Consider the following 21,889-nt stretch of genomic DNA (forward strand, 5'->3'; position numbering starts at 1 on the left):
ATGGAATGAAATGCAATAACTAGAAATTGTATTTAAACACCAAAAAATAGTTCAATATCTAAAGACATCACAAAAACAAATCTAGATAAGTGAAATATTTGTGAACGACAGAATGATTGACATGTGTAAAACTACATGCTCCAAGCCAGGAGCTAGCTGTTTTCTGGTGGCTTCTGTCTGTCATAAGTGTTTTTTGTTTAATGTTATTAGCTTATATAATGCCCTTAAGTTTTCTTTTAAATTGTTTCACATTTGGTCATCCTGCTGTTTATTAAAGCTTTCTATATATATGGTATCAACTTTGCTCATTGTTAAACATTTTGTTAAAGGCCATAAGATGACCTGTAGTTTACATCCTTGGTGGATAGTTAACTAATATCAACTTTGCTCATTGTTAAAGTGACCTGTAGTTTACATCCTTGGTGAATAGTTAACTAATATCAACTTTGCTCATTGTTAAAGGCCATAAGATGACATGTAGTTTACATCCTTGGTGAATAGTTAACTAATATCAACTTTGCTCATTGTTAAAGGCCATAAGATGACCTGTAGTTTACATCCTTGGTGAATAGTTAACTAATATCGACTTTGCTCATTGTTAAAGGCCATAAGATGACCTGTCGTTTACATCCTTGGTGGATAGTTAACTAATAAGAAATCATACACAATCTCTTTATTTCCATAAGATATTTACATACCAGCTAGCTATATTAATCCATAACCAAAGCTGCTTTAATTAGTCTTTATTAATTGCATAATGAGATTTTTTATATCATAAAATGTATTATTCACATTGTCACCATGGGCATGGATACAAAGTGTTTATGACTCATATATCTATGTAAAGAGTGCCCTAACAGTGTAGTCCTCTGATACAAAGTGTTTATGACTCATATATCTATGTACAGAGTGCCCTAACAGTGTAGTCCTCTGTGCAAAGGATGCCCTTAAAGTGTAGCCAATCGCGCTAAGAGTGCTCTCTGAGAAAAAAATTACCATGCCCTTTTCAAAAGCTGCAGGAAACTCTAATGAGGCACAAACAAAAATAAGATCATTAACTTACACCCTAGCATACATACATTTATATAAATTACACAGCATACATTTAAAATTACCTGATCTGGGAAAACGATTCTGTCACCATGAGAATCTGTTACAACTTTATCATCATTGGTCTCTTGGTGTATGTCACTCAGTGTAGCTATTTGTTTGAGTGTCTGTTCTGTATCACTATCTACAATATCCTGTTTTGTTTTTAAATTGGAACTTTTGGAAGGTTCATCTATTTTCTGAACAATAGTATCAGTAACTACACTTGGTTTGAGAACATCTACATTTTTCCCTAGGTTCTCATTTTCTGTGTCGGAGTCTGACGATTCTGGGTAGTCCACGATGTTGACAAGTTTTGATCCTTTGTCTAAATTTGCATCAGAATCAGAAGTTTCTGAATAATCAACAAGTTGACTAAATTGATTTGTTGTTTTATTCACTGTAACATTGGCTTCATTAAAACTTTGATCTCCTTCAATCTCTGCTCTTGTTTCCTCATGATCACTATCAGGTTTTTCTTCTGATTTTCCCACATTTTCAGAAGTTTTTAAATCATTATCATTTTCAGCAGTAACCGTATTGCCAACTGCAGAAACTGTCCTTCTATCTGAATGTACCACCATTCCTTTTTCCCTATCTAACTTCTCTTTTTCTGATACTACATAATGTGCATTAGACAATTCAATGTTGTCAACTTTTATACTACATTGTTTCTCACTGTCTGAATCTGCATTTGATAACACAACACTTGTATCAAGTTCACTTTTAACCTGACTTTGCATATCTTTTTCTAGTATAATTTCATTAGTTTGAATATCAGCGTCATGAAGGGACTGATCTATTTCTGAATTTGTATTTCCAAAAGAACCTGAATCATTATTTCCATTTTTCATATTTTCCTCATCCACACTATTGTAATATCGATCCCCTATGTCTATCTCATCCATCCTTGTAGAAGATTCTACCTTGGAGTCCTCCATCTTTGTGTGTGTTTCTATGATTTCTGTCCTCGGAGGTGATAGTACATCCAGACTTATCTCTGTATTGTCTATGTTAGATTTCTGTGTGTTATTCTGACCAATGTCTGCATTGATATATTCAGACACTAAAGTTGCTTTCTCTCCTGTCACATGACTGTTGTCAACCTTTTCTACGTTTAAAGCTTTAGGATCATTTTCTTGTAAGTCACAAGTAGGTTTTACATACTGATTATTCGATTCATTTGACATCTTTTCAACATCAGAACTTTTCTCTGGACTACACAATATGTTCGTGATTTTTTTGTCAATAAGCTGTCTGTATGTAAATTCTTCTAAACTCTTATTGACCTCTGTATTATTTTGTGACTCTTTATCTGTCATTTCACAGGAGTCCTCATGTTCTGCATTGTTTTCTAAAATATTTTTATCATCTTTACTTGCCGAGGTTATAGACTTTTTATTACTTGCCAATCTCTCCTTAAAACGACTGAAATCCTTCCAAAAGTTTTCATGAACAGTGTCTGACAACAACTTTGTCCCACTTTTGTCTTGTTTATCATTTTCAGAATACTTGGACTTAGGACTTGAAAGCGTATTTTGATTGTCTGAAGTTTGTTCTGCTGTTTCACTACTGGAATGATCCTGTGCTTCATTCTCCTTTTTCTCATTACTAAAAGTGGTAATATGAACGTCAACAATATTTAAACCAGATGGATTAGAGATAGGTGACATGGTATTTGTTAGTAAACTGTCTATTCCAGATTGTGTAGGTATTGTAGTATCAACATTTCCAAGCAACTTCAAATTTTCATCAACTGGAACACTGTTGATATCTGAAACATTATTTTGTTGAAATTCACTGCTTGCTACAAGGCTAACTGATTTACTAGACATAGAACTCAAGCTTGAAGTAGTGCTTATAGTCTCCCTTTCAAGTTCACTTGCACTGACCCGTCTTACAATTTCAAAGTTATGTTTCTTGGGTGTCACAGGGGTAGTTTCAGTTATTTTGTTACTTGAAGCTTCCAGAGTTCCACCCTTTCCTCTATTTAACATGGCCTCTAATATTGGTGACTGAATAGTCATGTCCATTGGTTGAGCCACAGACATAGTAACATTTACTAAATTTGATGCTGATGCTGGATTACTTTCATAACTTGGAAGAATGGTCGGTGCAGAATTTGTGACTGGAAGCAAATAACCTTGTGAACTTGAACTCGCTGGAACTGTGACTAAAGAGTCGGGGACAAATCTAAAAGGACCAACAACAACATTATTGGTAGTTGTTGCTGTTTTTGGCAGTATTGAAACATTATTGGTAGTTGTTGCTATTTTTGGCAGTATTGAAACATTTTGTTTTGGCATTTTTGGAGATATTGCTGTTGATGTAGAAAGTGAAGGTGTACCAAAGGCGACTGGTGTTGTTTTAATGCCAGGAAGAATTGTCATTGGTTGGTTCAAGTTAAGTGTTGATGTAGAAAGTGAAGGTGTACCAAAGGCGACTGGTGTTGTTTTAATGCCAGGAAGAATTGTCATTGGTTGGTTCAAGTTAAGTGTTGATGTAGAAAGTGAAGGTGTACCAAAGGCGACTGGTGTTGTATTAATTCCAGGAACAAATGCCGTTGGATGGTTTAAGCTATTTGTCAAATTATTCTGCACATTAGAAGAGTTTGGTAGAATAATTTGTCCTGGTTGCAATGTTGTGTTGTGAACCAGATTAAATGAAGCGGGACCAGAAGATATAACATTTCCCGTAATAGAGGTATTTGATATAGTTCCTCCTTGTAACATGTTTCCAATAAAATTCATTGGTGCTTGACCAGTTGTCTGGGTCAAGGTCAAGTTGTTCCCTGGTATGATTACATTGTTAATTGTGGATGAATTCTGACCATTTAATGGCAAAATGTTTGTTGGTGTAGACACTTCTGCAGACATTACTCTAGTTGAATTTGTAAACGTGACACTGGTGTTCGGAACTGCACGTTTTATGTTCATGCTAATGCCTCCATCAGGCAAACTTGTAAAGCCTATTGTTTGTGAAGATGGTGGTATATTAGGGACACCAATAAAGGCCTGGCCTTGGTTCACATGCCCAAGTGCTAGAGAGTTTGTATCTAAAGAAGGCTGGTAAGTTAGTCCTTGAAACTCAACTGGCTGATTGATCTGTACAATATTGTTATCATTTGTGATTCCTTGAACACTAAATTCTGGAGCACTAATAGTTTGCATGTTAGTCTGACCACCTATTGTTTGAATGTCTGTCTGACCACTAATTGTTTGAAATCCTAAAGTCTGAGCACCAAATCCTTGTACTATAGCATTCTGTGTATTCACTGTTTGAATAGCCAATCCCTCAGTGTTACTTCCTTGAATGTTTAATGTCTGAACAGCTTGAGGCAGTATATCCTGTACTACCATGTTCTGAGTATTCATTGTTTCAGCTTGTATGCCCTGTATTGCTATGTTTTGAGGGTTCATCGTTTGAACTGCCATTCCCTGAACATTCATTTGTTGTAAAGTCATATTTGGAGCACTAAATGTCTGTTCTTCTATTGGCTGTGACACAGCTCCTAGTCCTTGCAGCATTACATTTTCAGTACTAGCCGTTTGAACTGACGGAGAACAAGTGTTTTGAATCGACAGGTTTTGAGCACCAAAATTTTGTACTAATGACTGACTATTCAGATTTTGAATGGGAAGTGATTGAACAGCCATTCCTTGACAAGCTAAACTCACAGAGTTCGTATTTTGCACTGGAACACTATTCATTTGATTAGAAATGTTTGATGTTGAAGCACCACTTAATTGTTGGATTGGAGTTAATTCAGATGAATTTCCAGTTTTAATTTGTCCTAGATACAAAAGTTGATATGCTGAGTTTTGTCCTTGAACATTCTGTTGCTTTTGTGCAGAAGTTACAGTAGTGGATGTCTGAGAACTTGTAAATGACTGTAATAATGTTAATCTTGGTTGTGTTGTTACTACAATTGTTGTGGTTGACATGAGACTTGGCATGGCTGATGCTGGACGAGCAGGTCGTTCTTCTTTAGGTTTATTAGACTTGCTAAAGGACGTTGTATTCTGGTTTAGAAATGTTGATGATTTATCCAGGACTTTTGATAAAGATTGCAATGCATTTTGAATGTCAACCTCTCGATATTTGGAAGGTTTGGAATGGCCATCAGAAGATGACAAAGATGTAGAAACTTGACTAGTTATTGGTTGAGCACCGAGATTAAGTGTTGGCTGTTTTGATAAATCAGTTTGGTTTTTGCTTTGCTGTTTTGTTGATTGGATCATCTGGTTGACAAACATATATCCATCATGTGACCCAATATTCTGAAGTTGAGGCTGATAGTTGGAGGTTGTCACTGTTGTTGTTGTTACTGTTGATACTGGTGATGGACTTGAAGGTTGCACTGCAGTTTTCAGTTTGTTTTTTTCCTGTAACAATTTAGTTCTGTGTCCTTGCAGTTTTGATTGCATAACCATATGGGCTGAACCAGGAATCAACAAGAATCCTTTGGACAACGCCTGTTGTTGTTTTTTCTGTTGTTCCTTTAGCTGTTTTTCCTTTAATGCCTCCTCTTGTTGTTGGCGCATTATCAATTTAATTTTGGCAATATTTATTTGTTCTTCAGTCATTCCTGGTCTGATGCCAACTTTTGTCATCACCTGACTAGCAAAATTTTTCGAATCATCACGCTTAATTTTTAACTGCTGACCAGGTTTTGTATTTTGAAAAGCTTGACTCGGACTAGATCCAAACGCTACATATTGAACAGGATTATCCTGACTGCTAGTTTTTGTTGAACCTTCTTTCTTCTTTTTAGGAACCAATCCTACATTTTCCTCCTTTGACTGTTTTAAAACAAGCTGTGGATTTATTTTTGCATCCTCTGTACCAATTTGTAACCAGTCAACAATACTTTGAAGCTCCTCTTTTGATGGCTGTCTACTTCTACGTGCTGGAGTTGCGGTTGTAGCACTTTGTTTGTCACTGGTTACTTTTTGTGTACTTGTTACTTCTTTTGCTGTTTGAAGCTGCTTACTCGGAAGGCTTTTGTGAAGGGAAGATTTGTTTGAGGAGGAAGATTGGTTAGCATTACTTCCAAATGAATGTTGGAATGATGTTAAAGCTTTATCTTGTGATCTCTCTGGAATGATTTTTGGACGATGCTTTGACATTTTGCTTAAATCAGTAGCAGAACTCCATGCTGACATCTGACCAGGTTCTGAGACCTGTCGTTCTAAAGACAGAGTTCTAGAACGTTGTGCTTGTTTTTGATGTACATCAGAAGAACTGACCTTTGATTTTTGCACTGTTAACTGGTCTACAGAAAATGATCGACTCAAATTTTTTTGATGTTGAACTAAAGCACGCTCAACTTCTTTTGTAGTAAGTCCCGGTACATATGGTATTTGAAAATTTCCATGAGTTGAAGGTGGTGTCTTCTTTGGAACTTGTGTTGTAATTTTGCTCAGTGCTTGCATCTGAGGCATATTTTTGGTTGCTTCCAGAAGTTTGGCAAAGTCAATGGTTTTTTCTGGTTTTACTTTTGGCTTTAATGAAGCTTCTTGATTAGACTTTGTCATGTCAATTGGACCTCCTTCAATAGACATAGTTTGAAGTTTTGCATATGGAATCAATTTAGATTCTTTGTTAACAGCTGGTTTGCTTTGAGTGGCAGTCTTGGTAGTCCATGGTGATTTTGGCGGAGAAGTGCCAGTGGGGGCCTTTGCTGCCTGTTTATACGGTGTAAACTGTGTAGTATCATCACAATAATATTGCATCAGTCCATCTTTAACAGAATCAGACATTTTCTCCTTTGGAGACTTTTGTGTTTCTTTGGAACTGTTTGTCCCTTTTTCCAACATGAATTTTTGACATACTGGAAACAATTCTGACCAAGACAAATCTGGGTTTAAGTAATATGGTCTCAACATGTTCAATATTCGTTCCACCTCATACAGTGTTGCCAGATTTACTTCTCCATCATGAGTTGTCCTTCTGTCCTTTCCTTTGTTCATTTTTTCTAATCGCTTAGTTGAAGCTTGGTTTAAAGTTTTATTCACATACATTTTTTCCACTAGATACATGTTTGATCGAGAAGGATTCAAAGCAAATGCTGTCAAAGCACTAACTTTTGCTGCTTTTAGATTGTTCATAGCAATAATATTTGCCAATTTTTCACAAGTTGCAGCCATTGATATTTGTTTCTCTTTAACACCATCCATGTTGTTGTGCATCATCTCCTGTTCACACCCTCCTTTGTCCAAATTAATAGCATAAACACACAAATCGGTATACAGCTGGCGTAACTTTATCCCACACTGAAATAATAAGAAAAACTTCTTACAAATAAACTGTTAACACAGAGATATGTCTCGCCTTTTTGTTATTTTGATAATGCAAATGTTGAAATTAAAATAGCAATACTTTAACATGTAAGTTATACAAATATTCAAAGTCAATGAACCATGACTGAAGGTACAGGGCTAAACAATCTCCATGGAAATGAGATGTGCCAATGCTAATACAACTGCAAACCAAATACCATTGACTTTTCATAAGTTGTTCCCTTTAAACAAACCTAAACACAAACATTAACTTGTAAACTATGTAAAAGTTTCAAAGTCAATGAACCATAATTAGGGGGTGGGGTTATATAATCTCCATGGAAATGAAACTTGCAAATGCCAATACATTTGCATACTGAATATCATTGACTTAACATTATTTGTTCATCTTAAACTGACCTAATCACAAACTAATACATGTAAACTAAACAAAAGTTTCAAAGTCAATAGACCATGACTGAGGGGTAAGGACCAAATATTCTCCATGGAAATGAGATGTGATAATGCTTATACAACTGCATACCAATTAACATTGACCTACCATTAACAGTTCCCCTTAAACTGACCTAATCACAAACTAATACATGAAAACTAAGCAAAAGTTTCAAAGTCAATAGACCATGACTGAGGGGGCACAGCCAAATAATCTCCATGAAATGAGATATTCCAATGCTTATACCAGTGATTTTGCTAGCGCTCGTCATTTTCGTCATTTACCAAACGGTTTTCAAAATGACGAAAGTATTGCAAATCAATTTCGTTACTTAAATTTGGAAAGAGTAAAAATATTTTCGCATGAAAACACTATAATTCTACCTGTCTTATTGTTTCTGACAAGTTTATGACCCTCAGCTAATTAACATTTACAACAGGTGTTATAAGTTGTGATTACAGATAATCCGCTTATCGCCATCGGATGGGTCACTCCTCCGTTAATTATTTATTAACCTCATAATTGATCATCATAATTATTTTGCCCAGTAAAATCAGTCAGTCGGTATTTCAATTTCAATATTTATCAAACGAGCACAATTTGCAGTTCGTTTTTCGTAGTTTCGTTATTTGAGTTTTCCCTCGGACAAATCGCATTTTAATTTCAATATTTCTCAAATGATCACAATTTGCAGTTCGCTTGTTGTAGTTCCGTCAAGTGAACGTATTTTCATCATATTTGATATAACTTTTAATAAAAAACTTTCGACAATTTCGATTTAAATGATAGAACTTTATTCATTAACATTCAGAAATGTACATGTATTCACGAGTCAAACAGGTGCTTCCTTTACGATGAACTGCGCATGCGCCAAAGTATTCTTATGAATTTAAAGACACTAAAAGGTAAAATATGAAATAATTAAGTATCAAACTAAACGAAAGAGACAAATATAGTTCTTATTTAGCAAATTTAATTTAAAAAATTTGTAAAGGTTCCACGGAACCCAGTGTCTCGCCTACTTTTTCTGTTAATCGCAGGCTCAACAAAAATTAGGAAGTAAATCAATAAAAATATTCCTCTTGATACTATCTTTTGATTGTAAGAAACTTCTGTCCAAGTTTGGTAAAAATCCAGGATAGTTTATGAATCTAATAAATGTTTTAAAACTTTAACTGCAGACTGAATGTAATGTTAACTGGAAGAAAACAAAATTTCCTTCTAGATACTAGCATTTGATCATAAATAGAACTTCTGTCCAAGTTTGGTACTAATCCAAAATAGTATAAGAAAGTTATTAAAATTTTAAAAACTTTAACCACAGAGTGAATGTGTTGTTTCCTGGCAGAAAATCTAAGTCCATTTAAAAGTAAAATACGGAAAAAATGGATTTATTTTTTTACTAAATTTCCTTCTAGATACTAGCTTTTGATCATAAACAAGCTTCTGTCCAAGTTTGGTACAAATCCAAATTAGTATAAGAAAGTTATTAAAATTTTAAAAACTTTAACCACAGAGTGAATGTGTTGTTTCCTGGCAGAAAATCTAAGTCCATTTAAAAGTAAAATAAGGAAAAAATGGATTTTTTTTTTTTACAAAATTTACTTCTGGATACTATCTTATGATCATAAACAAGCTTCTGTCCAAGTTTGGTAGAAACCCAGGATAGTTTAAGAAAGTTATTAAAATTTCAAAAACTTTAACCACAGAGTGAATGTAATATTTCCCGGCAGAAAAACTAAGTCCATTTATATTAAGTAAAATACGGAAAAAATGGAATTTTATTTTTACAAAATTTACTTCTCGATACTATCTTATGATCATAAACAAGCTTCTGTCCAAGTTTGGTAGAAATCCAGGATAGTTTAAGAAAGTTATTAAAATTTCAAAAACTTTAACCACAGAGTGGACGCCGCCGACGGAATGTAGGATCGCTATGTCTCGCTTTTTCGACTAAAGTCGAAGGCTCGACAAAAATGATAATTTCCTGCCTTTTTTAAACATGAACCAATCCATAGATGAATCCGGATTCATTCTGAATTTATTATCCACTTGTCACTTCCCGTTTTCATTTCATTTGGAAATCGAAAGTAAACGTGAACTATTCATGATAAATTTACAATTTAAAGTTATTAGAATTGTTCCAATAAGGATTTGTACAAATCCTTGGTTTCAACTTTACAGAATTAATAATTCTAAATATCGATTTAAAACGTTTTTAAGGATAATGGGTATGAATAATGCAGTGAAATAGTCCTTACAAGTTCATTTATGCTGTGATTCCTGGTTTAAAAAAAAAATGGATCCCAACTTTTGCTGATTAGGAATGTGTCCTGAAACTAACTGAAGTGAAATTGTGAACTAGATTTCTAGATCTTATATCCTAATCTTCGTATCCACATCAGTCAAATCATGCAGTAACTGCCTAGTATGCCTAAGTCCTTCAAAGTCTGACAAAGATGTATAGATAGTAATATACATCCTAGGTCCCTTGCTGCTACCCAAAATAAGGTTGATTTTCATCCCACACAAAAGTGACTAAAGCCCTCAAAATCCTAGCTTAAACCCTGGCTTATACAACTGAATACCAATTAACATTGGCCTACCACTAATGGTTCCTCTTGAACTGACCTAATCACAAACTAATACATGTAAACTAAGCAAAAGTTTCAAAGTCAATAGACCATGAATGAGAGGGCAGGGCCAAATAATTTCCATGGAAGTGAGATGTGCCAATGCTAATACAACTGCATACCAAATATCATTGACCTACCACTAGTGGTTCACCATCAACTAGACCTAATCACAAACAAATACATTGTTGATGCCACTGCCCCCGACGCTGGAAACAGCATACCTGTCTCGCTTTCTGACTTCGTCAAGGCGAGACAAAAATGTGTAAAAGTTGTCATTTCAGAGCAAGAACTATCTTATGAAGTGAATGTATGATTTCAGTCATGTTTAATGTAATGTACATCTTATCTTGTTGATCATTTTTAGAAGCTGCTATCTAAGTTTTCAAGATAATAACAAAAAAGTGCAAAAAGTGGGAAAACTGTAGTTCAAGGGAAATAACTCCTTTAAAGAGTCAATTGATGATTTTGGTTATGTTTGACTCTATCATCATAATCTAAACTGTTTTCAGTTTCTTTTTGATCTATTTGAGTTTTGAATATAATTGCTAAAAATGCAAAAAAAAATATATATGGGCAAAATAACTTCTGCAAGAATCTATCTGGTTTCTGTCATATTGACTTTTTGTAGGTCTTTTTATATTACTGATTATTTTTATTACATTTACACTCTTTCTTATACAGCTTTCACAAGGGAAACAAAAATGCTAAGCTTGGTAAAAAGTAGATATCAAAGTGCAATAATTCCTATATGTAGTCAATTGAAGCGCTCAATAATATAAGCATTTTTTTAAATTGTGTATAACTGATAATTTTTGCTGTTACATTTTCTGTCTTTCTAGTTTTCAAGATGACAGGGTTTTTTTTTACTTTTCTTACTATATAGTTTTCAAGATAACAGAAACACTTTTTACATTAAAGGGCAATTATTCCTAAAAAAGGTTGTATGATGGTTTCATTCATCATGTTCATATTGGTATATCTTTTGTGTGTTTTTTTATTATCTATACCATCTACCAGCATACAAAAAATCTAAAGGTTAAAGGACTTCAATTACTTAGACCCAATTATAATCAACCCAGTATACATATATACATACCTCTTTTTGTAAACCTGTAACTAGGACACAAATTTGTTCTGTTTTACTGGACAACTTAGCAATAGACCATACATTTTCCAGGAATTTAGCTCTATCCCTGTCTGCCATGTACTGGTGTCTAATCCACAGCTTGAGTAATTCCTGAAATTAAAATATATATATTTAGCATTTTGGAGATTAAATCATAGATGAACATTTGTCACAACCTGATCATCGGGAACAGCAATCATACTTTCAAAGGCAGTTGATCAATGAAAAACAGAATTATATTAAGTAGGTCATTGTTTTAACTATATGCATGGAAGATAATCACTAATAAACAAATTAGTATGTTTTTCTGTCTTTCAGCTTTTAACATTGTTGTGTGTTTAACACCATCATATTCTGTATTTCTTATCCCAAGACAGGAGCCTGTGATTAATTGGTTTTCATTGTTTGCTGTCTGTCAAATCTGTTTTTTCCTTTGCTGTTTTTAGGTAAATCAAGTAGTGGTTTTTCTAATTTGGACTGTTTCATATTTTGTCATGTCAGGGACTTTTTATAGGACAAAAGCAGGGCTAAAAGCATGTAGAAGAGATGGTCATTCTTCAAGTGCACCTGACATGTCTCTGAAATGTAGAAGAGATGCTCATTATTCAAGTGCACCTGACATCTCTGAAATGTAGAAGAGATGCTCATTATTCAAGTGCACCTGACATGTCTCTGAAATGTAGAAGAAGAGATGCTCATTCTTCAAGTGCACCTGACATGTCTCTGAAATGTAGAAGAGATGTTCATTCTTCAAGTGCACCTGACATGTCTCTGAAATGTAGAAGAGATGCTCATTCTACTAGTGCACCAGGCACTTTTATTTAACACTGCCATGCATAAAATTTCAATTGATTATTTCATATAATTGTTAAGGCTATCTGTCTAAAATAACCACCACAATCAAATTAAAATAAAAGTGCCTTTTAACCATTCTAATTTCAAAGATCTATCAAGCAACATCCTTCAGATGTTCACAACACATATTTGTCTGTTAGATATGAGTATCTATATATGTTTCCTCATTGCTTAAAGCCATACGGTGACCTTTAATTGTTCTCATCTTTCAGTTGTCTCGTTGGCAGCCATACTATACATGAGATCTCCGTATTTCAAATTGAAATTATCTGTATATCTGAAACCATGCCTGCAACTAATATAATTTGTTTAGTTTATAAAGATTAAAAGGTTGTAAGTTTTACAAACTTTCATGAAACAGAGTGCTATAAACCAATACCACTTATCATACTTTAATGAACAAACACATTGACTTGAGGAACAGGCCTCACCTTTGTACAGCAGTTACGATCTGGATTGATCCAGTCTTGGACAAGAAAAATCTGGACAAGTCTGACACACAGTTGCTGGTTACTTTCCTTTTGTTCAAGTCTGTTTATTATCTTGATACCAGTATGACATACAATTTGTTCACACTAAAATACACAATTGTACACATCATTGTTTATAGTATTTTGGTGGACATCATGAAAGCCAGTTTAATACTAATATTTTTGTTCTACAATGTACTTCTATAGAAATAAGATATCCGATATACAATTTTTTCATTGACATTGTTTTGCAAGTCTGGAGAAAATAAAATACAAAATGTATAACTATTTCAACTTTGCCCCCTTCGTATCTATTCTAGATACCTGTTGGTCATTTCCATTGAAGTCCTAGACAATCTTTTGGATTTAATATCAATTTAAGGTATTAATTCAAAGCAGGCTAAATTGTTTTTTTATAAACATGAACTGTTTTCCGTTTCCTTTAATCACTATCACCTTTTTGTTCATAGTATTTTTTTTTTGTGTTCTTGACACTTGGAAGTTTTTAGTGATATCTAAACTGCTCACACCTTTCTTTAAGGATGTACTTAGGTGATCTAAGGTAAAATTAGATGAATCAAGAAATCAAAATTGATACTTTAAGCTGGAAGAGTATAAGTAAAGGATCAAAATAAGCTAAAAATATTGATAGGTCATGGAGCTCCTTTTCGAGATATTTGATTTATAAAATATGGCGGGAAAAGGCTGACGCGGAGTTTTACCTTATATTTGCATTAGTATGATTTGGGTCTCAAATCAAAATAAAGGAAATCAAGAATCTGCTTAAATTTTGTCAAATGACCTTTTATGAGCTATTAAGTCTTATGCTAAAAGATAAATAGGTGTTATGGGGCAAAATGTTTTACCTTCTATTGTATGGAAAAACACCAAGAAGTCCGAACATTTGACACTTGTTCCAAAACCTCACCTAAGTACATCCTTAAGATATATATGAATCCAAGAGGTAATCTCTTATATTCCTTATTAATCAATATAAACTGTAATGCATACTATTAGCCATGTAACACATAAATATTTTACTGGCAACTTCTATTTTTATGACATGTTTTTTTTTATTGAAAATCTAAAACAAACTTAAGATGCAATTTGTAATGTTCATCAGGGTATTTTTTTTTTCTTTTTTGTGCAAGTTAACTTTTAAACACTGCCAGTAAGCATACATACAACAAAAACTAAATTTATTTCCCATAATGCCAAAAAATATATACTTATATCTTGCATCCTGACAGAAAAGAATAAGGTTGGTAGGTAGTAAAATATTCTTAATACTTCACATAGACTATATATGGAAGTATTCTGGCCTGCACTTTAATGATACTTAACCAAAAAGGTCTGGACTTTTATAAAACCCAAATTAGAATAAATCATTTTTCAAAATCTATTGGATGCAAAACAGTGATATTTCAGAAAAATAACTTTGAAAAGGCCAATAGATGTCTGGTACAAAATAGAGTACCTGTCCCCTGAATAGGTAAATTTCAACTGACAGACGACTAATTAACCTTGACTGTAATGAGGGGGTTAAAGTAGAGCTTGTTTTTATAGTACTTATTCATCATGTCACTTTTATGACCCGGAATGTGTAGCTGTTAAAGGCTAACGGTCAGGGCAAAAAGATCGAATACACTTCAATTTTTTTCTGAATTATGTTAAAATGGCAAACCCATGTTCGAAGTTCAATTCACACTCAGGACAACCAGACAAAAATATAATTCCCTGGACTTGTCTGAACAATACAACCGTTTTGGAAGTCATGGTATGGAGAAAAGAAACAACTGTATTTTTTTGGCCTTATTACTATTATCAAAGACCTTTCATGTGCTAAATTCTATTAATTGATGTAAAAATATAAATTTTTTTCGTGTGTTATTGTTCTTACCTCTTCTTGAAGCTTATCCATGTGGTTAAGTTTGTGAAGTAATTTAAACTGCATCTCTCTCAAATCCAAATCATCTTTAAATGGTTCGTACTTCACTATACAGTTGCATAGATTAAGGGCAAAGTCCTCACAATTTTCTAAGATTAACATTTCTACACGTAGTTTTAGTATCAATGAATCTTCTTTTCGGACGTAATTAGCTATCTCATCCATTCTTTCCTTCACTTTTCTTTCTTTTTCTGAATGAAACAAATTTATTAATCATTATTTTTATTTAATATTTTCATGCATTTCGTTTCATTTAGAAAATACAGAAATGACTAAAACAAGTACTAGAGGCTCTAAAGGGCCTGTATTGCTCCCTTAGATCAAGTACTAGAGGCTCTAAAGGGCCTGTATTGCTCCCTTAGATCAAATACTAGAGGCTCTAAAGGGCCTGTATTGCTCCCTTAGATCAAGTACTAGAGGCTCTAAAGGGCCTGTATTGCTCCCTTAGATCAAGTACTAGAGGTTCTAAAGGGCCTGTATTGCTCCCTTAGATCCATGTCCAATATCAGCAATAGACACGCTCCAACTCTTTAAAGCTTATCTAACCTCCTTATGTCCAGGAGCAAACACTGGATTATCAGAAATGTTTCATAGCATTTTAAAATTATCAGCACTTTACAATTACTGCTGGCTATTCAGATGAATGAAATAAATGAGGGTAATGAATGTTTTGTTTAAAGTTTAGTAGCTTTGTTCGGTCATTAGGGCAACTCAAAGTATAATACCAATGGCTCCTTACCAAAGATTAGTCATAACTTTCATATCTAACCTTTTGTAAATTTTTCTAAAAGTGTAATTGTAAGTGGGCTTGTCTAAAGCCAGATTGTGTAAAGTAATCAAACTTATAATTAGAAAACAAAAGTACTAAGTCTGGTACCAATAGGTCTTTACATACTGTAAACCAACTTATTTTCGTGGATACTTTATTTCACGTTTACCCCTTTCTAGACCACTTCGCGATTTTCGAATTTACTTGATGTATTTCAATCAGGGAAGATCCAAGTTTTTCATATTCGCTACGATTTATATTCGTGTTATTTTTCTACTCGCGAAAGTCGCTAAAATAAATCGTTCGCTAAAATTAGTTGGTTTACAGTAACTATTACAGTAACAGCAGTGACCATGTTTGAAGGTGGACTGGTCATCAACAATTGTATTGTGAAAAGCTGGATGCAAAATACCACTAAGTTATCAATCTTAATATTTGTAATGAAACTTTGTAAATGTTTTGACCAATCTATCTAGAGCTATTCCAGGAAAAAATGTAGGGAGGGGGAAGACAACACTTTTTTTTTTATTATGAAATATCTTAATAAATATTACAGCCTTCACGATTTACTTTTTGAGTCCACAGGCCCGAAGCACAATTTTTGGAAAATTTTAGTGGGATTCTGTTGGTTTGAATAGAAGAATCTTACAAGCCATTGCTGTAGGACTTGTGGTTAATAGTGAAGACTGATATTAAATTTATTTTAAATCTGAGACATCACTCAGTACAGAAAACACACACCAACTGAGAAATGTTCCAGTTGGATGACTTTGAGTGCACTCTACATGAGCATGATGAACATTGTATGTGATTATAATCAATAATAACAGTTTCATAGGGATATATCTCTTCTTTATCTTAATATTACAAACATTAATCTTACTTATAAAAAATAATCAATAGTAACATTTCCTCAAGTTACAAAAAAAGTATCATATAGAATAAGGAAGCTATATGTATATAATACAGTCTGTCAAGATACTATTAATATTAAAAGGGAATTAACCTGAACTTTTGTAATGAGATGTAAAAGTTTGTTAAATCAATAATATCATTCTTATTTTCATAGAACTTTCAAAATATAAATGTTTTTTTGTTTTCTGTAAATATCAAAGTTAAAAACATCTCACAAATAACTTTATGACTTTGAGACTTCCAAAAATGACTAAACTGTCCTACTTCTTCATAAGTGGTAACTTAGTAACAAAATAAATTGAGAATGTGTCCATGGGACACATATGATGCCCCCGCTTGCATATAATGTTATAAAGGGACATAACTCAAGAACAGTAAAAACGACGCTACCCAAATTCATATTTGATCTGAATTTTGTGGTAATAAGCATTGTGTATAAGTTTCATAACATTTGGTTGAAGCAAACTTGTGTTTAAGAACGGAAACGAAAAATTCAGCAATTTTTCCATTTGTATAGGTGTATAAATCTAGAACAGTAAAATTGAGGCCACCAAAATGCAAACTTGATTTGAGTTTTATGGTTATAAGCACAAGTTTCATAACATTTGGTTGAGGCAAGCTAAAGTTAGAGAATTTGTGGGATGTACGGACGTACAGACGGACAAGGGTAAAACTTAATGCCCCCATAAAAACTCACAACCTCAGTGTTGACAGGCAATTTATACAGTAGTTGATATAAAAAAGAAGATGTGGTATGATTGCAAATAAGACAACTCTCCACAAGAGACCAAATGACACAGAAATTAACAACTATAGGTCACTGTACAGCCTTCAACAATGAGCAAAACTTGAACTACTTAGAACACTTGGCCACTCTGCTATGGAATTGATTGATTGATTGATTGATAGGGGTATAACGCTACTTTTAGCACTATTGGCTATTTTGTGGAGGTCAGTTTTTATTGGTGGAGGAAGCCGGATTGCTCTTAAACAACAAACAAGCTTCGGCCGAAGACAATTTCTTGTCAATTAAGACTTGAGTCGAGTCTAAGGCATTGATATATACCATACATTTATAATCATAATGTTAACAATTTCACTCAAAATGATAGGTCAATACCAAAAAAATTATTCTTGAGGTCAAAGAAACGATGGAATAAGAGAAACACAATATATACCTCTTTGGGACAATATATACCTCTTTGGGACAATATATACATCTTTAGGACAATATATACCTCTTTCTGTTTCTTCTGTTTCTGTATCACTCCCAGAAGATTCCTCTTTGTCATCTCCAGACATAATTTTACTGAGAGTTGGATCGGTCCAAGGATTTTCCATCAAAGGGGTCAACAACTCAAACCGTTTAAAACCAGTATTAACAAGGTGTTGATGTGTATTGGCAATGGTTTGAGAAAAGTTAACCTTTCCCTGGTCATCATCAGGTAGCTGCTGCCATTTTATATTTAGCACAACTTTGGCACACAATCTGCAATAAATCAATTTAATCTTGTAATAGTAAAGTCTTTGTACAGAGGATTCATTATAATTTGTGGTATACCAATAGTCTTGGATATAGCTGAACCAAAGATTTAAATGTTCAATGAAGTACAATCTATACATACTATAGGCTTGTATGCAAACTTAACAAAACCATAAAACCATAAATTTTTTTCCATCCAGGAAATAAATGAACCCACAGTTACAGTATTTATTTGAAATGTTGAATGTTATCTACAGTAGAACTTTATCAATTAAAAATTTTTTTTTTTGATTTTTGTTAAGAAGAAATATAACACATTTGTCTTACTTATAAATTATATATCCCTACATCACTACTTAAGTATAATGTATAGCCAATTGATAATGACCACCAGTAATTTCAATTTTAATACATTTAGTGTATAGCACAAAAATGAGGTCAAGTCTGCATTTTTCTTTTATCATTTAATTATTCAATAATTAAGCTTCACTAAATATTAATATGTCTTTTTTTTTTATTAAAGTAGAGCAAACAAGAATGTGTCCATAGTACACGGATGCCCAACTCGTACTATTATTTCCTATGTTCATTGGACCGTTAAATTGGGGTCAAAACTCTAAATTTGGCATTAAAATTAGAAAGATTATATCATAGGGAACATGTGTACTAAGTTTCAAGTTGATTGGACTTAAACTTCATCAAAAACTACCTTGACCAAAAACTTTAACCTGAAACGGGATAGACGGACAGACGCACGAACAGACACACAGACCGAAAGACATAATGCCCCTAGGTGGGGCTTAAAATGTATTAAAATAATTTAGGACATAGGAAGAAAAATATTGAGAGACAGTATAACTTACAGAAATATGTGTTGGTATAGACTGTCTCTGGCAGTACATGAGGTCAACGTCTGGTATGTATTACAGAGCTGAGATAGGGTCATCCACAGTATAACAATCTGGTCACCATATTCTGATACTCCATTCTCTGCCTTCTGTAAAATCTGTTCAGAAAATACAATATAAATATACATGTGTAACAGCAGTGCAACTTTATAGTAGGTACACATAAATCTGTCTTCCACTTCTGCTTTTATATTTGAAATTTTGTGATCATAATTTTCATTCAAAGGGAACTACTGTTATTGAAGAGATTTCCCGCAAATAGTTTTCTTTTATGCTGGTCTTGGTACAATGCACAAATTGTACAGCAAATGTAAATGTGGTTTTCTTGTTCTACTTTTGCAAACTTTTTCTTACAGATCTTATTGTTTAATTTACTGGATATTTTCATGGTAAATAAGGTATGTCCTATGTCATGTATGTTGTACAAAAGTTTGTAACCACTAACAGTTAAAAAATATCAGAGAAGTGGTTTAAAAAAATAACCTCTATTTCAAGCTTCTTTACTGATTGCAATTCAAAACAAACATGACAAAGGACAAGAAGAAATAGATATCAAAAGGCAGAAAAAATGTTATCAAGATAAAGAAAGAGAATAACTTTATATATATACTTGAAAACTTGAAATAGACCCTGCCATTCATAAAACTGTTTGAACAGTGCAGAGTTCAACAAAATTTAATTCATCACTAAAATAATTCATATTAAATTATCCCCCGTTTTCTAGAAACAAATATTTTCTGAAAGTGGCATACAGCATGATGTGGGGTACAGCAATTATTAAAACCTTAATTATAGACAATGTAAAAAAAAACACAAATTCAACAAATACATTGGCTTTATTCAATTGTATCATTCTAGTTTTTCTTTTCAACTTTAAATGCTAAAATGTGATAGATATTTTGCATGGCATTTCCCATATCAGCCCTTGTGTCATCACTTGACCTTTATCAGACCTCAGGCTAAAGCTCTCAGTCTAACACTGAAGTATCTGGACAATACAAGGAACCAAGATTCAGCCCTCATTCTGAAATGGGAGTCTCTTGATAAAACAGTGCTAATATGGAAAATGCCAAATAACAATTATAGGTTTCATAACTAGTGAAAATTAGATATTGCTTGATATCAATTAGAGCCATTTAATATTAATTTTTTAAATATTTAATGGGTAATTGTTGACTCCATACCTGTTAAAAAAAAGTTAGTGTGTGATGATAAGGGTCAACAATTAAAGTGTTGTTTGTGAGTGTTTTTTCCCTGGAATTAGTGTCTTTTATTCCTGGGTATCAATTTTAGTGGTTTGAGAAAAAGTTACATGTTCGTTGGTCCTTAAATTCATGGATTTTAGTTTTCTGAAGAAAATAATCGAGTGATGAATTTGAAGCCATCACAAGAGAATTTTTAAATTTTTATAATGATCTGTGGGAGGTTGCAAAATAAGGTACACATTTTTACTTGTTCATCTTTCATTACTGACAAAATACATCAAATTTAATAAAAAATAATTGCTTTCAGAAATAAGCTGATTCGTCTATGCTTACAAAGGCTTATTCTCATTTTGCCTTAGCTGTCAAAATCATTATATTAAATAAATCCCAATTGGCCTTAGTACAAACTTTCAGGTAAAAAAGAATTAACTAAGGCGAAATGGGAACTTGTGTAAACAATGTAATTAAGTTATTTTTTGTTTTTATTGCAATTATTTGATATTTGTTATGATTTTAATGTCAAAATATGCCATGCATTACTTTTTAAGAGAAGATTTGTTTTTGTGTCTTCTCGACTGTCCCACTTTTAGAATAAGTCTTTTTATAGTTGCTCATATTTTATTTTTTTGTTTTATTTAACTTTTTAACTTATATGATATATTTTGTAAATAAAGTCTTTGTTGTTGTTTGTAATAAGAGATGACATTCATTCCTTTCATTCATATGTTTAATTCCTCATAAATGAGATGACATGAACATACGATTAGTGAATAATTATATGTAAACGTCATTATTACAAACAAAATATCAGTATGAGAGCAAAAATATAAAGTAAAAACACAACAGATAAATGACTGTTTATACAAGCAATCTTAAAAGTATTGATGCAGTGACCTATCATGTATTTACGGAGCCCTGTTGGTCTCACACAGATTATAAAGTGTCTTTTAAAGTCCTGCGCTGAAGATGTGTAAAGTCTAGCGATGGAGATGTAAAGTCTAGCGACAGAGATGTAAAGTCTAGCGTTGGAGATGTAAAGTCCAGCGCTGAAGATGTAAAATCTAGCGCTGGAGATGTAAAGTCCAGCGCTGGAGATCTAAAGTCTAGCGCTGGAGATGTAAAGTCAAGCACTGAAGATGTAAAGTCCAGCGCTGGAGATGTAAAGTCAAGCGCTGGAGATGTAAAGTCTAGCGCTGGAGATGTAAAATCAATCGATTATACGAATTCCAAACTAAAAGATAGCTGATAGTGGGCATAAAGAACCCTCAGATAGCTGATAGTGGGCATAACGAACCATTAGATAGCTGATAGTGGGCATAAAGAACCCTTAGATAGTTGATAGTGGGCATTACGCAGCAAAGAACAAAACACCCTCAGATAGCTGATAGTGGGCAAAGCGAACCCTCAGATAACTGATAGTGGGCATAACAAACTCTTAGATATCTGATAGTGGTCATAACGAACCCTCAGATAGATGATAGTGGGCATAACGAACCTTAGATAGCTGATAATGTGCATAACGAACCCTTAGAAAGCTGATAGTGGGCATAACGAACCCTTAGATAGCTGATAGTGGACATAACGAACCCTTAGATAGCTGATAAAGGGCATAAAGAACCCTTAGATAGCTGGTAGTGGGCAAAGCGAACCCTCAGATAGCTGATAGTGGGCATAACGAACCCTCAGATAGCTGATAGTTGGCATAACGAACCTTTAGAAAGCTGCATTCTGATCCAACGTCGCCAACGTC

General features: G+C 33.5%; 1 protein-coding gene across 1 annotated transcript in view; it reads right to left on the bottom strand.

The window, feature by feature from the left end:
- The window catches only part of LOC127726912 (uncharacterized), a 43,249-nt gene that overhangs the window by 12,247 nt on the left and 9,113 nt on the right, over positions 1–21,889 (bottom strand). Inside the window, exons 2-7 of the mRNA XM_052234283.1 lie at positions 18,890–19,032; positions 17,782–18,032; positions 14,812–15,050; positions 12,873–13,016; positions 11,557–11,697; positions 1,116–7,364 (exon numbers count right to left, since the gene is read on the bottom strand). Of these exons, the coding sequence (XP_052090243.1) occupies positions 1,116–7,364; positions 11,557–11,697; positions 12,873–13,016; positions 14,812–15,050; positions 17,782–18,032; positions 18,890–19,032 (7,167 nt within the window). The remainder of the gene's footprint in view (positions 1–1,115; positions 7,365–11,556; positions 11,698–12,872; positions 13,017–14,811; positions 15,051–17,781; positions 18,033–18,889; positions 19,033–21,889) is intronic.

The sequence above is a fragment of the Mytilus californianus genome, unplaced genomic scaffold, assembly GCF_021869535.1.
Source record: "Mytilus californianus isolate M0D057914Y unplaced genomic scaffold, xbMytCali1.0.p SCAF_19, whole genome shotgun sequence".
NCBI classification, from domain to species: Eukaryota; Metazoa; Mollusca; class Bivalvia; order Mytilida; family Mytilidae; genus Mytilus; species Mytilus californianus.